The sequence below is a fragment of the Bombus flavifrons genome, chromosome 4 (assembly GCF_040668555.2).
Source record: "Bombus flavifrons isolate JBK064 chromosome 4, iyBomFlav1_principal, whole genome shotgun sequence".
Classification (NCBI taxonomy): domain Eukaryota; kingdom Metazoa; phylum Arthropoda; class Insecta; order Hymenoptera; family Apidae; genus Bombus; species Bombus flavifrons.
The window spans coordinates 1,897,696-1,915,462 of NC_138445.1; the positions used below are offsets into that span (position 1 = coordinate 1,897,696).

At 31.8% G+C, this 17,767-nt stretch overlaps 4 protein-coding genes across 6 annotated transcripts in view; 1 reads left to right on the forward strand and 3 right to left on the reverse strand.

The window, feature by feature from the left end:
• LOC138179191 (CCR4-NOT transcription complex subunit 6-like) overlaps window positions 1-7,540 on the reverse strand; it is an 828,627-nt gene extending 821,087 nt beyond the window's left edge. For 2 of the 3 annotated variants that reach the window (XM_069111735.1, XM_069111737.1), the window contains exons 1-3: window positions 7,401-7,540; window positions 6,009-6,324; window positions 5,716-5,891 (exon numbers count right to left, since the gene is read on the reverse strand). In XM_069111735.1, coding sequence (XP_068967836.1) covers window positions 5,716-5,891; window positions 6,009-6,316 — 484 coding nt within the window. In that variant the 5' untranslated portion in view covers window positions 6,317-6,324; window positions 7,401-7,540. Of the gene's footprint in view, window positions 1-5,715; window positions 5,892-6,008; window positions 6,325-7,358 lie in introns of all 3 variants that reach the window. The other variant, XM_069111736.1, reaches the window with a different exon arrangement.
• A 170-nt stretch (window positions 7,541-7,710) lies between these two features.
• LOC138178745 (MATH and LRR domain-containing protein PFE0570w) lies at window positions 7,711-12,910 on the forward strand. The gene is made up of 6 exons (XM_069110950.1): window positions 7,711-7,891; window positions 7,965-8,073; window positions 8,155-10,125; window positions 10,215-10,423; window positions 10,490-10,618; window positions 10,713-12,910. Exons 2-6 carry the CDS (start codon window positions 8,052-8,054, stop codon window positions 12,603-12,605), a joined length of 4,224 nt encoding a protein of 1,407 aa, XP_068967051.1. The 5' UTR covers window positions 7,711-7,891; window positions 7,965-8,051; the 3' UTR covers window positions 12,606-12,910.
• A 273-nt stretch (window positions 12,911-13,183) lies between these two features.
• On the reverse strand, window positions 13,184-14,095 carry snRNP-U1-C (small ribonucleoprotein particle U1 subunit C). The gene has a single exon (XM_069110951.1). The coding sequence runs from the start codon at window positions 13,918-13,920 to the stop codon at window positions 13,408-13,410; it is 513 nt and encodes a 170-aa protein (XP_068967052.1). The 5' UTR covers window positions 13,921-14,095; the 3' UTR covers window positions 13,184-13,407.
• Window positions 14,096-14,313: 218 nt separating this feature from the next.
• Window positions 14,314-16,715, reverse strand: Pif1 (Pif1 DNA helicase). The gene has a single exon (XM_069111274.1). It carries the CDS (start codon window positions 16,542-16,544, stop codon window positions 14,697-14,699), a length of 1,848 nt encoding a protein of 615 aa, XP_068967375.1. The 5' UTR covers window positions 16,545-16,715; the 3' UTR covers window positions 14,314-14,696.
• Between the last annotated feature and the right edge of the window lie 1,052 nt (window positions 16,716-17,767).

The following is a 17,767-nucleotide window of genomic DNA, read 5'->3' on the forward strand; positions in this document are numbered from 1 at the left end:
TCCTCTAAAATAAAACAGAAAATAGCGATTTCAACGTTAGATTTTTTAATTTATCTTGGAATTTCCTATTATTTATACGATAATTTTCCTAATAAATAAATTCATGGAAAGTGAGCACGTAATTTGTTTCTTCGTAGAGTGGTACATTAGTCGTGTACTTGTTCGGCAAAACTGAGAAACTGACAAAGAGACAAAGTTGATCGGTTTGGCTCGCTTGTCAAGAAGAATTACGTATGGTTTTCTTACAATAATATTAAGAATTTCTCGTTTAATTCTCGCGGTTTCCAAGACACGTTCGATCCTGATAAATTCAAAGATTTCAGTGATTTAAGCAAAGTCCGGTTTTTCTTCGTCGAACTAGAACAGAATCGATACACTACACGGAGTTTGAAGAAGCAACCGCGTTAGCGTGCACGTTGAGCGCGGATCGATGTAATTTTGTTTGAAATGAACCTTTCAACTTAACGAACGAAGTAATTTTCAACGACCTCCGGAAAGAGGCAATAAAAAGCGTTCAACTTTCAAAAAGAAGTATCCACCGAGGAACGTGCAACGAGTTTTCCGCCTGAAAACACTCCACGCTTTCCCACGCCCGAATCGTTCAGCGAATCGCAAAAACCACAGCGAATGCGATTCGATGCGAAATACAGAGGCACAGAACATGTATAAAAACGAAGCAAATACGATATTCGCGTTTGCACCATCCAGGTCTATTCAAACTCATCCAGCCGTACATAAACATAATAAATAATGCAAGATAATTTCATTAACGCTGTGTTACATTAACTAGCGTTTCATCAAATTTCATTCGAATCAAACACTTTAATAAAATCGTTCGTCTATCCACAATCGCACTATTAAATTAAATTAAACGATCCGTTTACAAACCGTGCGTTTTCCTGAAATTCATCTATCATAATCATTACGTATAATTATTGTTATTCAACTGACTCGTTACAATCATCGTCGGAGGAATTTTTACGAAACTGGTGGGAAATTTGAAGGACGTAATACGGAAAATTATATAAAATATTCAAAGAACGGTATTTCTTGTAATATTCATCAAACAAATCTGTATCTACTTTCCATTTCTTTGATCGCGTACAGGGAATTTAGAATTCTTAGTCTAATTGTTCGAATGCTTACGAATGCATTTGCAAGAGCGTGGATGATTTCTGATTCGATTAAAGTTCTGTTTGTCAACCGAAAAGTATCGACGCGTACTTTCCACGCATCGCGTCGCTCAACGTGGCGTTTGTACCTGCCGGAAAAAAAGCAAGCAGGAAGAAGGAGAATGTAACGAGGTCGACAAGAAGGCATCGAAACGAATTCGTAACGCGTGTCATCGCGATTCACAGCTCGTGTGCTCAACGCCTAACCGAGTGCGCGCCATACACGCCGAATAACGAATGAATCATAGGAACTCTCGCCACGGTGTATACACGAAACCGCGGTTCACTTTCTCCTCTCAGACTCGTCCTCAATTACACAGAGCCGAGACCGAGGCCCGGTGTAATTATACGGGTGAGGTGGCACCGAGCAACCTAGTGAATCGCGCATAATTTCTTTCTTCCTCTTTTTTTCTTCTTTTTCTTTTTTTTCGGACTGCAAGACCCCTTTCACTCGTCTCGCGTCAGCGAGACCCAGTTTTCTTTCTCTCGAAAAGACTAAAACGAACATTTTCTTGTTTGTTTGTGACAAGCGTTTCTCTGCTTTCTATTCCCCCACTCGAGCCGCATCAACGAAATCTTCGGCGCGCATTCCGCTATACGTCCGCTATACGTCCGCTATACGTGCGGATATCGCAACTCGAGGAAAATTGTCTAATAAAGGAGATCGTGACTTTTTAACGAACAAATAAAAGGCACTCGTAAAATGGAGGATGAATCAATCGTAAAAGAGAATTGCCGATGTATCTGTAAAATAACGTCGATTTTCGAACAAACCAAGTTTGTAGGAGTATCTCGTTTATTTTTCAGACTGAAAGTTTAACTGGTGTAAAAGAACGTAACAGTTTAGCAGATACGCGCAATTGCCAGTACGCTTGTTATTCTTTGTACGGAACTTTGCATTTGCTTCTTTAATTCCAATTGTTAACGATATATAAAATGTACAGGCGATATATTGCCTTATTTTTTCTAGTACACAGCTTTTTCACGACGAGGAGCTGCGAATTATAAAATTTCTCAGCGATTTCTTCGCGATTAGTTTATCTACTTGGAATAAACTGCTCGGTTAACTAAGAGTTCTATAGATAATTAATATCTGTCAATTTATCCAATATCCTTGAAATTTCCTATCGTAATTTTCAATGAGTATACTCATTGAAGTTTCAGTTTTACTCATACTCACAATGAGTAAAACAAATGCAAGAAGAATCTGTCGAAGAAATAGTTCTACTGTAAAGTGGCGATCGATATTTCCACATTTCTTTAAACTTTCAGATTATTAATTTTTGTTTAATTTCCTAATAACTGAATTTTAAAAAAGAGCTACGAACAATTGTACAGGTGTGCTATATATTTGAGGATTAATTAATTTCAAGATTAACCCATAATGATCGTTTAGTACTGTGCAAAACTTAAATACAAACTTGCAAATATATTGCATTCTATTTTGAAAATCGATTAAACGTCATTAAATCTGTTTTATTTCTATCAACTATGTAATAGATATATTATAATTTGCGTTTCTAGAGATTTCGATAAATTTTCAGAAATCCTGATGTTCGCAATTTATCGATTATGCTTTCTAATATTCATTTTCCATTGACTGTATGACAAAAGCAAAATTTGTGTTTTTACAGACTTTAACAGATCTCCGAAAGTTTCACTTAATATTTCCATAACTATAATCTATCGCCATACTGAATTGTATTGATTTACTTTAGAGAGTAAGAGAACAATTATGGAGAAATTAATTAACTTTGTTCGCGCCGATTATTCTATGACTGTTTGCAGTGAATATGCGAAAGTTTCATCATAGCGTCTGAGCACTAAACTCTCGACTTGATTTTCCTGTTGAGAAACCAATGTAGACATTGCGGTGCATATGAGGTTCCAAAGGGTTACGGAAGGAGGAAATTTAAACTAACAGAACTCTCCGATTTATCTCGTCAATTGATTACGTACGTTGGAAAACAAATAAAATATGCGCCAGCGATGAACATCAAATATAGAAAGACGAGGCCATAATGTTGTTAAAGGCCCTATTTGAAAAGATCTATATAAATACACTTAATGGAGATTTATGTAAAATTTCAGTAACCATGTCGCTATACTTACGAACGAATAGAAATTTCCAAGAAATATTTCGACGAAAAAAAGCAAATATCCGTTGCAACAAACATTTATCATATATTTTGTTCTACAATATAATTTTATCGCATAATTTTTTGTCGGGTAATAGAAATTAAGAGAAAAAGCGTTTGGCTAATTTACTATGAGTAGCAAATAATGACTTTATGGAGTTAGCTTCGTTATCATCGTATAAAATAGGACACGCAACCTTTTCTCTATCGGTAAACAACTTTGCCACATTAAAGAGTAAACAGTAGGAAATCGATTTACTTCCATAGCTCTTCCGTGGGGTTTATTAGGAGCTTCGAGTAGCTAGCTGCTTCTTCCGAACGTTAAAGATTACACTTTATCGGCGAGGTATTTACTTTAATTCCCTTACAAATTACCAATGAATCTTTTAATCTTTCTATGAAAACAACTACTATTATGATATCTACAAGTTCAACATATAATATTCAATACACTCGCAATAATTGAGTAACACAATGAATATTTTGTGGAGAAAAATGTGAATGCATTATGCAGATGTTAAAGATGCTAGTAGAGTTAGAGTATTCTTTTATCTTTCTGAAACAGCACAAACGTGAACAGGTGTCATCGATAACAAACAATAGTCATGAAAGATATATACCATAAAAGAATTATTATTAAATATTTATATAGGCAAAAACAAGGGCCAAGTGAAAAGAATTCAAAAATGCAAGCAACTATGTAATAAATCTCATAAAAATTGCTACATTGTATATCTATGTTCCTTCGATATGGATCATTCTGATTAGAAAGTTTAAAGAAAAGAAACCTATAGATTTTAGATATCGGAGAATGATTCACATACGTTAAAAAATTATCTTCTTAAAGATCTGCACACTGTGAACGTGATTTTAAATAGAAAAAAGAAGAAAGAAAAAACGACCCTTGACACAAAGAAAGATGAAGCGAAGAAAGTGGAGGACGATGATGACGAGGTAGTATCCTCTGGAAGAGGAAATGACAGGCATAGTGCCGTAGTGCCGAATAGTAAAAGTCGGAGAACAATGGATAAACGGAATGGTACAGCCGAGACCTTTCAGGCAATCGGGTAACTGGCAAAAATTGTGAAACACAATGGATAGAAGAACGCCTTCCCTTCTGGTCCGCTTTGCAATTCCCCCACGTTTCACCGAGCATTCCCTAACGTAACCACTTGTACAACTCAACGCGCCTGCGCCCCGGCACACCCACTTGACCCCGAAGTTAAAAGAAATTAAATTATGTAGGCTCTAATGTGTTCTCCAAGGCATTAAATGGTCTTCATAAGCTCTGCGTCGACATCACGAAATTTTTATCTTCCAAATGGCCACTTTGCATCGGCGATATTTTATTTCTAATAGATTAACGCAACGCGTTCTATCGGCGCGTTAATCTTCGTGACAATTACTGACGGCGTTACTTCTCATAAATCAATGATTAATACGATTAATAATCGTCACTTGAAGAGGTTGGTAGAATATTAGGTACTAGAACGATGAAGAAACGAAATAGAAATGTCTAAAAAAGATAAATAATAATTACAATAGACTTTCGAGAAACTTATTATAGAAAATACATAACTTTCTATGTCCGAGTGTTACTTACTGTGCACTGACGTTCCATTACGATTTTCATATAAAGTCAATGAGATACCTTATCACGATTATAAAGGTTTTAGTATTGTTTGTTACAATTAGTGAAATAATACAGAGAGAAAACAAATCGATTAATTATGCCGAAATTAAAATTTGAATCTTTTATTTACACTTCTCAGCTATTAATTAAAATAATTTATTTGGATTATAGTGATTGACAATCTCTTTTGCTCAATTTTCATTCTTTTTTATTATATCTTTTAAAAATATTAATATTCTTATTGAATAAACTATAACCATTTTGTTTGCATAAAATTGACAAAAGATTGTATTAACACTAACATGTTAAGTATGTATATACTTAATTCGTACATTTGTCGTTTAATGGGTGAAATTTTCATTATACTTAGAAAATATTTGCAATTATTATACCTCAACAACGATATGTTATATTTGAAAAAAGTTTCTTCAACGTTTTGTATAAAAATGTTGTTACGGAAAAGCAAAAGATAACTCGAGATTAGCAAGTTACATAGGAAGTAGACATATACAGCCATCTGGTGGCGCATTACTCAAATACATATAACAACTGTTAATATCGATCAACGATGACCCTAGTTAGCATGTCATCGTCATTATTTATCATTGCATGCTAATAGCAAATAAACAAATACAAATTAACATATATTACGTTATTATATCACATTATATATAAATATTATATTAATGAAAACAAGATTAACTAACGATATTAAGCTCCTCTACAAGATTAAATATGATTCATTAAATAAACGATTGTTTTGATCACATACCTTGTAAATTGTCCAGCATATATGACAGCAGCTTGTGAGTCCCAGATGGTTCTCCATATAACGCCATTATTTCCTTGCTAAGTGGATTTCCCTGAAGTCCTAGCACTTGTAATTGGAACAATTTTCCTAGTTCATATGGTAACACTCGGAGGTAATTTTGGTTTAACAACAATTCTCTGAAATATAAACAAAACATCAGAATAAGATACACAAAAAAATTTAATATGCGTTCAATTAATAATTCACGTTATCTTTTTACTGGATAATGGATATAAATGCAAATACGATCATACCTGAGGTAGATGAGGTCCCCCAGTTCAGCTGGCAAACTCCGTAATTTATTGCTACTGAGATCTAAAGCACGTAAGTTGACCAAACGTCCGATCTCAGATGGTATCCTTTGTAAACTATTATCATTGAGATACAAAGCCGTTAGATGAGTCATTTGCCATAAATTTGGGCTTAAATTTCTTATACTGCCTGTTATCTCCAATTCTGGCCAATACGATTTCTTTCCAGAGTTTGCATCCTCCGTAGACATAAAAGTATGTGTACGACGTGAGTTGGAGTTTTCATACTTGTCTTTATGATTGCGAGACATGTTAAATCCTACACAAATATTGGAATGACATTTAAAACTATTAAACATTACAATTACATAGCTATAAAACATACAGATTATATTAAACGATAGAAAATTAAACATTCACATCAATGAAAATATTATATAGACAAATATTTTTTTAATACTTCTCAATGTGACTACAAATGTTACATAATATATCAAATACAACAATTTACGTACATAAAAATCTTAATTTATTTGCAAGTGCTAATAACAGAGTAATTTATTTGTTTGTATGTAGGTTAATTAACCCAAAATAAAAAATATACAATATGAGGAATCTTTTGTAAAAATTTAAGTAAAATATGATTTGTTATACAATAATGTGGTTGTATTATCAACTGCGTATAATGTTTATCATATCAATTATGGAATTCTCCATTTTATTTTGTGCTTGATTTATTTTTAAAATTATAAACATTGTAACAGATATTCCTCAGTATCTCATTGATATTATATATGTTCAAAAGAAATAAGCTTTTAAATACAGAAAAATTAATTTGGAATAATACATAAAACCATTTGACATACATCTTATTTCATCTTTCTTAACACACATATGCAATATTTTATTATCTAAAATATTACATTACTTTAATGAAAGACAAAGTATTGTGTATGTTCTTTGTTTTGCTGATACTATATGAACAGAACTAAAACATATTTTTAGAAAGGATACAGACTTTTTCATATTTATAACTAAATACTTTATATTATTAAGAGAGAATTTATTCAATTCAGAATGCATCATTCAGAAATTCTATGAAAGTAAATTCATAACCTATGAAGTAAAAATGTTCATTTCTGAGTGCTTAATACCCGAAACATAACCTCATTACCTTTTACGAACGTAATGATCAAAAGATCTATAAGAAATGCTAATATAATTTTTGAATAATACTTCAAAAAGCAGTTTATTTTTTAATGTGGACAATCTTTCATCTCTACACAGTTCATATGCTCTGTACGACAAGTTTCCGCACTAACATACATTTCTCTAACCGGATAGTTTCCCTACCTTTGAAATTTAATACGAAACCCGAAGGAAACTGTTACGCACCTTCATCTACCTCTTAGCACACACAAAACGCACGATGTGTTGATACCGAATGAAAATTTACGCGTAAACAAAACTACCTTGACAAACACAAATCCTCCATTTATCAACTGCACTGATCGCAAACTATAAGTGATCGTGATTGGTCGTGTTACCGCCGAATCTTCCCGAAGCAGCCGACACCAAACGATCGCCTTAAATTAAAATTTTACTAAAGCAGAAAATGTCTAGGGACTTTAGAAAATAACTATATATACAACTGTTTTCATTTATAGAATAAGATAGAATAAATCTTATATTAGCATTTATATAAAGAATATATTTCAAGTTTCGATTATTAAAGTACGCTTTCATTATATATTATATATATATATATATATATCTACTATAAGTGCTCTCTATAGGAAGTAGTAAAGTACTATTTTATTTCAAGTACTGTAAACTATGAGCTTTATCTTCTTAATAGTAGGTAGTAGGTAGATTTTACACAAAAAGTAAGTCAAATATAAATATTACGGAATATAAACACATGTGTTTTTGTTAACAACGCATAAATTCTTTCTTTAGGATATCAATGATTTCATCTCATACCTATTGCAAAATATACTTTTACTTAGCATAAAACTTTCATACTATCCAAGCATACAAATAAAGATGGAATACAATGTCTTTCGTGGTGAGAATATTTTCTGATGTAACCTTTATTATTTTCACTTAATAATCGAAGAATTTTAATAAATTGATTTAAATTTTGCAGATTATTGTAAGGCTGAAAACAGTGAAGATGAAGAAATGAATCATGATCTACAATCACGGTTGTATGCTGAAATTTATTATACTTCAAATGATGTAGAGGATGTGGATAAAAAATCGAATGTTAAATTAGAAACTATTGATACAGCCGATAACAAACTTCGTACAGATGCAAATACTAGTAAAGTTTACAGTTTTAATGATACTCCTAGAAAGAATGATGTTGGTGGAAGTTGTAGCAAAACTTATATAAAAAACGAATCAGAAAATAATTCAACATCAATGGAAGATGATAGTAAACCAGATATTACTTCTATTCGCTTTAAAAGTACAACTGAAACGTTATCTAAAGATATAGCTAACAAAAGTATCCCCAGTGTATCTTATGTGAAAACGTTAAAAGAAACTGAAGAAAATATTGAGTCTGCAAAGAACAACAGGCAATTAACATGTCATAATGTAGAATATGGTAAAAGCAATTCAAATAATAATACCACTTACATTGTTGAAAATAATGTAAAACCAGAAATAAAAGATGAAAATGAAGAAAAGATAGAAACCGTACAATGTCTAAATAATGAGACAACTGCAAATCAATTTACTCATCTAAATTCTACAAGACATGATGATGATAAGAATAATGAGAAATGTCAGAGAATTGTGTGTAATGAAAAAAGCAATGATGACATTCTTAAAAAATATGAATTTTCTAAATCATTTATCAATGAACTATATCTAGAAAAATATGAAAAGTTAAAAAAGAAACTACAAGAAGTGGAAGAAGAAAAAGAAAGAAGTTTAAAAGAGAAAGAACAGGAAAAGATAAATATTAAAGAAAATCAGCAGAGACAAGTCATTATTGAATATGATTCACATGGCACAAAATCCATATATGAAACAGAAACGGATACGAAATACGAGATACTTTGTAGAACTGACAAATTGCAAAAACCTATCAATTATTGCGAAGAAATAACAGTGTTAACATCAGACACAGAAAGTGATTCTGAAGAATCCATTTTAGAAGTACCGATTCCGCCAAAACCTCAACCACCTATCATAAATTTGCAAGACTCAGATGAAAATTCTGAAACAACAAGTAGTGACAGCGATACAGATGAAGAATCTTCATTCGTTATAAGAAAGGAAAATAATTTGGTAGAAAATGTTAAAAAGAAAGATTCTATAATTGACCAAGAATCAGATAGCTGTACCTCAGTTATAGATTGTACTAATGATGAATCAGCAACAGAAGATATAATGTTAAACTGTACAGAAATACAGAAAGGTGCATCAAGTATAAAAGAAATAATGGAAATGAATAAAAAGGCTCAATCAGATCAATATAATAATAAAGACAAAAGCTTTTGTGAAAAAAATAAGTCTATTGTAAGAAATGAAATTCATACTAAAGATCTTACTAGGCCTGACATGTTATTTGGCAATGATAAACACAATACATTTGAATTTCAATCGCCATTAAAAACAGTTCACGATAAAGATGTTATATATGAAAGAGACAAAAGTGAATCAGATAATTTTGCAGATGATGTAATGGTATCGGATTTCCTTAATTTTGAAGAACTAACTTCAAATAGAAATAGAAGGTATTTTGCAGAAGATGTAATGGTATCAAATTTCCTTAATTCTGAAGAGTTGACTACAGATAAAGAAAGGCATCTTGAAAAAGATGTAATGATGACAAATGTTCTTTATTCTAAAGAAGTGACTCCAAATAAGAAAAGGCGTTATGATGGTGATAATGAACCGTCTATAAGTGTAAAACAAAGGAGAAATGCAGATAGTGGATTTGAATGTTCCAAAGAAAATTTTGAACAATATAATAATAATGATAAGAGTAATCGAGAGTGGGAAGAATATTTTTTTCGCCCTATGTCGGAGAAACTTAAAGCTTTCTATGAATCTCAAGGACAAGAAAATTTTGATGTAAAGGAAATTCAGAGTAAAATGTCAAGTAAGTCATTGAAAATTAATATAGTCCTATTTTGTTTGTATTTATAAATTTATTATTTTTAAATATTTTTTATTGTAAATAAATTATAGAGGATCCAAGACTTTGGGCTATTTTAGATGAAGACCTGATGCCTGATTTGTTCAAACATCAGAGATACTGGTATATGAAATGTACTAATTGCCATCGACATGGTCATCAGAGACATAATTGTACAGAGCCATATAAACCTATTCGATGTTATATGTGTGGTGCTCAAGGACATACAGAAACTCGATGCCCTCAGAAAATGTGCCTCACGGTTCGAAGATATATCATAAAAATATATTATGTGATAACTGTATAGTAATATGTTAATTTTTTACAGTGTGGTAAAAAGCAAGGTACATTTAGGAAAACTTGTGAGGCTTGTCGCATACTGTATTGTAACATGTGTAATGCTATAGGACATAAATCAACTGAATGTCCAGATCTCTGGAGAAGATTTCATCAAACAGTGAGTTTGTTGTTACATACAGTATAAATATTTTATGAAATTATGTATAATTTAAATATAAAAAGTAATTTTACTTCATTTTGTTTAATTTTAGACACGAACATCTGAGATAAATATACCAGAGAATTTATCTGAAGTTATGAAACCTGCGGATTTACTTTACTGTTGTAATTGCACCAAACGAGGACATGATTCTTCTACATGTAACGAGTATCGCTGGTCACAGCATTTCCCAACACCAGCTTTTGTATCAAATTATACAAGTGAATTACAATACGAATATTCTGCTTGTGAAAATATTAATGAAGATGTAATACCATTAACTAAATTAAAAAAGAAAGGTGTGACATTTCCTCCAGATGAGGTTGATTTAGACAGTTCTGGTGTCGTATATTCATATGGAACATATTATACAAAAATGCCTAATGGCGAAGAAGCTAAACGAAAACTTTTGACTCTTGATATTCATCCTTCTCACATAGCAGGTCTTTTAAAGGGTCGCATTTCTCCAATTTTTTTGGATGAATTAACAAAAATAATTAAATTTGAAATTAAAATATATTACAATATAGATAACGAATTAATGATAAGAGTTCGATCTGCAGTACATCTGCCTCAATATATATTAGAACTTTTCCTTTATTGGCTTAAACTACATGATGAGGATAAACTCTTGGATATTACTATAAACCTTCCCCGTAGAGCAAAACAATTACAAAGACTTTTGGCAAAAAAACTACACGAGTTCGAACAGAATTTAGTAGACCCAAACTATATTTGTAGTCAAATAGAGGAGCTAAAAACATCAATGACTACTATTAAAGACCTCGCAGTATCATTTTCTGTTGCAAAAAAAATCATAGATTATCGAGGCGATTTGATGAAAGTGTACCAGTCAAAACCTAATCATACTCATCTAGTAAGGAGATTAAAAAGAGCCATGAAACATCTGAAAAAGGTTTCAGGCACTGAAGTGTACATGTCACAATATTTGAATATTATTGTTCTTTACAATAAAATTTTTGTACCTCGTAGATTAACAGATATCGAATTAAAACGTTTTCTTGCAAGATATTACAAAACAAGCGTGAAAAAAAAAGATGGAAAGAAAAATGAAGCTAAGAAACTAAAGAAGAATGAAGCTAAGAAACTAAAGAAGAACAAACTTACACCTTATAAAGCATTAATAGAATGTTTACAGGAATATAATAAGGAAGAGAATACTATAAACAAGAGTGATGCATGTTCATCAAAAGATATTGAAGCACAAACTATACAAATACCTAGTATTGTATCCAATGAACATATTCCAACGAATAATATTATCCAATCTAATGACCAAGATGTAACATGTAATACAAAAAACGTTTTTACTGAAACACATACTGCAGAAAAGAATGTTACCGAATTTACTAATGATACTACACAATCGTCACATAATCAGGATATTTCAAGTAATCAAATGACAGATCTTATACAAAACTCAAATGTAGTTACCATATCTTTTCAAAAATCTACACATACCAATGTATCATCCAGGACAACTAAAAATGTACCTTGTGCCAAAGTAAAACCCTCAGGGAATAACAAAAAAAAGCATTCAGAAACAGAAAATAGTAATAATAAAGAAGCAAAAACAAGTAACTTACAGGAACAAAATAACACAATTAATTCTGAAATAAGTGTTACAAAAAAGAAAAAATCTAAAAAAGCAAAAAAAGCAAAACTAGATCTTGAAAACAGTTTAGAAATTATAGAAAATCAAGAAACTGAAACTGACACATCTTTAGAAAATAAAGCTAATGAAATTATAAATGAAGCTCTGGAATTTAATTTGCCATATATGAATAAAGCTGTTGAAGAAATTAGGAAAAGAATAAATGATAAAAACCTTAAACAAGAGCATATTGATACTTTGCTAAGACTAATAAATTTGGAAAAAGATCACAGGAAATATGTAAGTTCATTTTATAATTATTTACAATGAATTTTATTTTTTAAAATACGATGTTAATTATATGTTATTATTAAATGAATAAAATAAAAATCTGTTAGCATTTCTACACTTATTAAAATTTTTGTCCAAAAACATTTTTTATAAAGTTACAAGAGAACTAAATAATATAGTCTACTTTTAAGTAATAATTTTTATATAAAACCATATACATGTACAGAATAGTGCTACACCATATATAATTATACTGTAGATGTATTTTCATTTAAATTAATACTTTGTAAGTGGGAAGCTTTTACTGAAGACTGTTGGCTCTTGTAGGTGTCTCACATACAGTCATGTTAAAGTAATTTTAAGTTTCAAATTTGTATATCTAGATGATAAACATGAAACAGATATCAAATTTCATGTTTATTAAAAAAACTAGTATATACAAATTATCTTTGCTTATTTCTTTGTAAATAAAAAAGAAATTGTTTTCAAGCAAAATGAAACATGTATCTTATATTTCTTATCCTGTACATATTTATTTCCTAAAGTATAATTATATTTAAATACAGAGTTTTACTCTTGATCAGTTATTATATTAAGTATAAAAATAACACTAAGTATTGAATTTTTTCAATTTATTTTTACTCTTAAGAAAAAAATGTATGATTTGTTTTGTATTTCAACATCTTGAAAATACCTTGTATCATAGAATGAAATTTACATTTTAGTACATTATGTTAATATGTACATATTGGTATTATACTGGTAAGATATGCATATGATTAATGAGTCATTTATGTTAGTATAATTAAGATAATGGTATGAATTATATATATTCTCTTTATTATTTCTTCATCGGTGGAGGTCCTCCCATAGGTGGTGGTGGTCCGTTCATTGGTGGTCTCATTGGACCCATAGGTCCCATAGGACCCATCATTGGCCCCATTGGCCCCATAGGTCCCATCATAGGTGGCCTCATACCCATCATTGGTGGCATTGGCCCATGTGGCCCCATCATCATCGGGCCTCCTGGACCCATAGGGCCACCAGGATGCATCCCTGGAGGTGGCATCATACCTGGAGGACCCTGAGGTGGTACTCCAGGACGTGGTCCAAGATTTGGAGGTGGTGGAATTGCTGCTCCTTTGTTTGCTGCGAAAGGGTTAGATGCGATTTTTCCAGCTTTGAATGCCGCCGTTGTTGCATCGATTAGGTGTTGTGCTTGTTCCTCCATCCATTTCTGATAGAAATATTTAACATTATCCTTGTGTTTACGGCCCTGACAGTGAGTTTTCCGTACACTCGGCGAATCATGCGTTAGGTACGTGTCACAATAATCACAGTAATATTTTGGCATTGTTTCTCCAACTATATAACGTAAGAACGAGTATTTCTTATAATACGTTGCACAATTTCTTTGTAATTGTATGAATTTCTCTCACAACTGAATGTTAGTACTGTATTACAGGTTATATACACGCGTACTTATTATTAAACTTTGACTACAACCTTCAACTATAATCAGAATGGACAAGTTAGTCGAAAAATTAAAATTCTATTAAACTCCATCTGTTGGTGTATAGAGTAAACTCTCGTTCGACGTTCTGTTGAACTCAGCTTAATTTATTAATTTCATTTAAAATAAAATTATCTATAAATTCTATAATCTTATGATAAGGGAATAAAAAGAAATGTTTACATATTTTTTAAATAAATCTTAGCTTATTTTTATAAAATAAAATTTTTATGCTAATAAAATTTATGTACATTATTATATAACAGTTTTCTAATTATTTCAAAATTTTGGTCATAACAGTCTTAACCACAAATACATTAATCCAAAAAATCAATTCACGAAACTGTGCGTTATTGTATTAATATACATATTATAATTATAATAGACAAATTTTAATAGATCCATAATTTCAATTATCTAAACAATTTTTTATTATCTCTTCTACAACCTTACCTCTTACACAAAATTTTAATAGAACTAAATAGATACATAATTTTGTATGTGGATTTGGTAAAGTCTCTGTTTACAATTTTATCATCTAATTATGTGTGCTGTATTTGCCATCAGAAGCAAAATATAACACTCTTCTAATTGTCTGGATATCTTAAATAACCGAATCATATCTTCTGCTTCTTTCCTAAAGGAATCATTTCCATTTCTTGTATATTTCTCCTAAATTTTTTATAAAACAAAAGAACATCTGAATGAGCCCATACTTGTTGTTTATTAAAATCTAAAACTCTTAAAGATTGCAAACTTTGTGCCCTTGAAAGGGCTACATATGACTGGCCAGCATCAAAGACTCTTGCAAGACACATTTCAACACAATCTAAAGTTAAACCTTGACTTTTATGAATGGAAAAAGCCCATGCTAATTTTAATGGAACTTGTATCCTATGAACAATACTCCCAGTACTTGTTTTCAAATTCCATTTTTCTAGCTTTGCATGATATTGAACACCAGATTTAAACTGGACTACAGGTATATTCTCTACAAATTTAATAACTACCCCCCTTGCACCATTCACTAAACCATTAGCAACATTTATATTTTTTAACAGCATTACTTGAGCACCTATTTTTAATACTAATTTATCAGGAACAGCCAACTGCTGATTCAATGTAGCAGTCATTGCTGAATCGGAGTCTTGGGCCATATAAGTTTTTGATTCATCTTTCAACTCATCCAGTTGAAATTGATTAATTTCTTCAGCTTCATTAACATGAGAACAAAGTCTGGTTGCTAAAATGCCATTACTTTCTATCTTCTGTTTAGCTGTTGCTTTAAGTTTTTCTGCAGTGTCATCCGTCACTCTACCTATCCTAATATTATTTAAAATCTTAATAAATTCAGGATCCGTTTGTCTATGAACAGTTTGTAATTCATAATTAAAATGTACACATTTTTTCCATGCGCTACTTTGAAAACAAAACTTAGCTTTGTTTTCTTTTGAAACTGGTGGTAATTGAAAAAAATCCCCGCACAATATCAATTGTATTCCACCAAATGGTCTTTCGTTTCTACGAATATGTCTAGCTACAGCTTCAATCTTATCAAAATAGTCTCCATCTACCATAGAAATTTCATCTATAATCAAATGTTTTGTTTTTCTCCATGAAATAGCAGCAGAATTGCGAGAAGCCATTTGAAAGCATCTATCTAAATTCGCGGTTCCTAGTCCGATTCCTGCGAATTGATGCAAAGTTATTCCACCTATGTGACATGCCGCTACTCCTGTGCTCGCTGTAGCCATCGTGACATCAGGTGGAAGAGCTGCTATTATCTTTTTCAATAAAAACGATTTTCCAGTACCTGCGCTGCCAGTAAAAAACACATTTTTACCACTAAGTACCGCATTTAAAACTTTACTTTGTTCTTCCGTAATCTGTCCTACAGTTGGATTTTCGTACAGTTTTTTCGCAGTAGACGATTTCAGTGCACTTTCATCCGACCGTTTTCTTTTTTTAGCAGTGCTAGGGGATGGTGTCGTAATCGTAGCACGCGATACAGCGATAGCCTTTTCTTTAGCTTTATTTATTTCAGTACTTGTAACAGGACTAATTTCTTCATGGTGACCGAACTTATTAGAAAGTAGTCTCTCCTTTAATGGATTTTTTATTACTTGATCCGACTGACTTGACACTTTAATATATAACGTTTTCAAAAAATTAATTAACTGCGATGTCGGTGCGTTGGATAAAAACAATGTACAATTTTCTTCTTTAAACTTGATAGAAGCTTTACCTTCAGTCATAAACTTATTGAAAACAGATATAGATCTCAGCGATAACTTCGTCAGTAAACTTCCTTTTTCTGCACGCACTTCGATAAAAATTTCACGAAGATTATTTCTGATTAAACGTAAAGTTACTGTTCGATGATTTGTTTTCCTCAAAATCGAACCTTGTGAGTTAGTCTTTTCGATTGTAACGGAACACGTCACTGAATAATTATCTTGATCCATTTCTGCTTATGAAAATAAGTTGACTAAATTTAGATGCAAAATTAGTTGATCAAATGTTAGATACGATATTTAAGACCTTCTCGATTCATTGAAAACAAGAGAATTACAAACTTTTCATACAAAAATATACTGCGCTAAACAAGTACGTATGTATTATTCATATCCCCTGACGCCATGATCAACTGATTTGGCGCGATATTTACGCGCCATATCCTAGGGACATTTTACACTCTTCAAAGATAGTTCTTCACTGTAAATGATTGGTCGTTACCACGGTCATATGTCCCGATGCGATATCGCGTCGTCTATGTGGATCAGATCTAAATGCATTTGTTATTATGTTTATTTAATTAATTGCTAATTATCGGCTATGATTGGGCATAAGTAAATAATCAGCAGGAGGTTATTATAAATGCGAAAATAAGTAAAAAGTGTTGAATAAAATTTTTTCACAAAATGTTTTGTTTTCGGGAGAAATAAATTTGGAAATTAATTTATAAACTGAAAAATTATGTTTCACATTTTTCTATCATTTTTTCATCTCCCGCGTCTTTAACTTTTGCATGTATGTGGGTTGAATAAAATGAGTTCTAGGAAGAAGCTTGAAATACTAGTACTTTCTGAAAAGGTGAATGTAATTGTGCCTTCGTATGAAGCTTCTGTAGCGGCACGCGAGCAGGACAATTCAAATCCTGTTGTTGTTTTGCTTCGGAGTAGCAAGACCGTTAGATCACAAGTATTGTAAGGAGTAATGAACTCCGAGCAAAACAATGTCGCCGCTACATACAACCGTCAAACGCAGTCGAGTTCAAATTTTCCGGCTGTCCCCCGACCAATATAAATAAACAGATGCAATCACGACAGACAGAGTTCATCGAACAGAGTTAAAGCATACGGACGCATAAACAAGCATCGCGGTGATCTACTAAGTTTCTCCGAATGTTTACCGGGTATTTATTTCGTGACTTAGAATTTGTACCTGCGGACTTCCAAATTGTCAATAATTAATTATTTATTTGGAAATATATTATAACGGATTACGACGGCAATAATTCGATTTCGTTATTTTACTTCACCAGAAATAGACCAATCCTCCACACTTCTATATGTTGAATTTTCCTTTGTTAAACGTCTTTTACCCGGAGATTTTGATAAGTCGAAGCCTCTGTAACTTGAAGAATTCAGCTCTTCCCTGGAGATTCGAGTTACCGAGATTCGGTTGT

Bases quoted from the DNA above. Each gene is read 5' to 3' on its own strand.
- Pif1 (XM_069111274.1), bottom strand. From the start codon at position 16,544: ATGGATCAAGATAATTATTCAGTGACGTGTTCCGTTACAATCGAAAAG.
- LOC138178745 (XM_069110950.1), top strand. From the start codon at position 8,052: ATGGAATACAATGTCTTTCGTG. The intron at 8,074-8,154 runs GTGAGAATATTT...TAAATTTTGCAG, and splicing joins GGAATACAATGTCTTTCGTG to ATTATTGTAAGGCTGAAAAC. The intron at 10,126-10,214 runs GTAAGTCATTGA...AATAAATTATAG, and splicing joins AATTCAGAGTAAAATGTCAA to AGGATCCAAGACTTTGGGCT.
- snRNP-U1-C (XM_069110951.1), bottom strand. From the start codon at position 13,920: ATGCCAAAATATTACTGTGATTATTGTGACACGTACCTAACGCATGAT.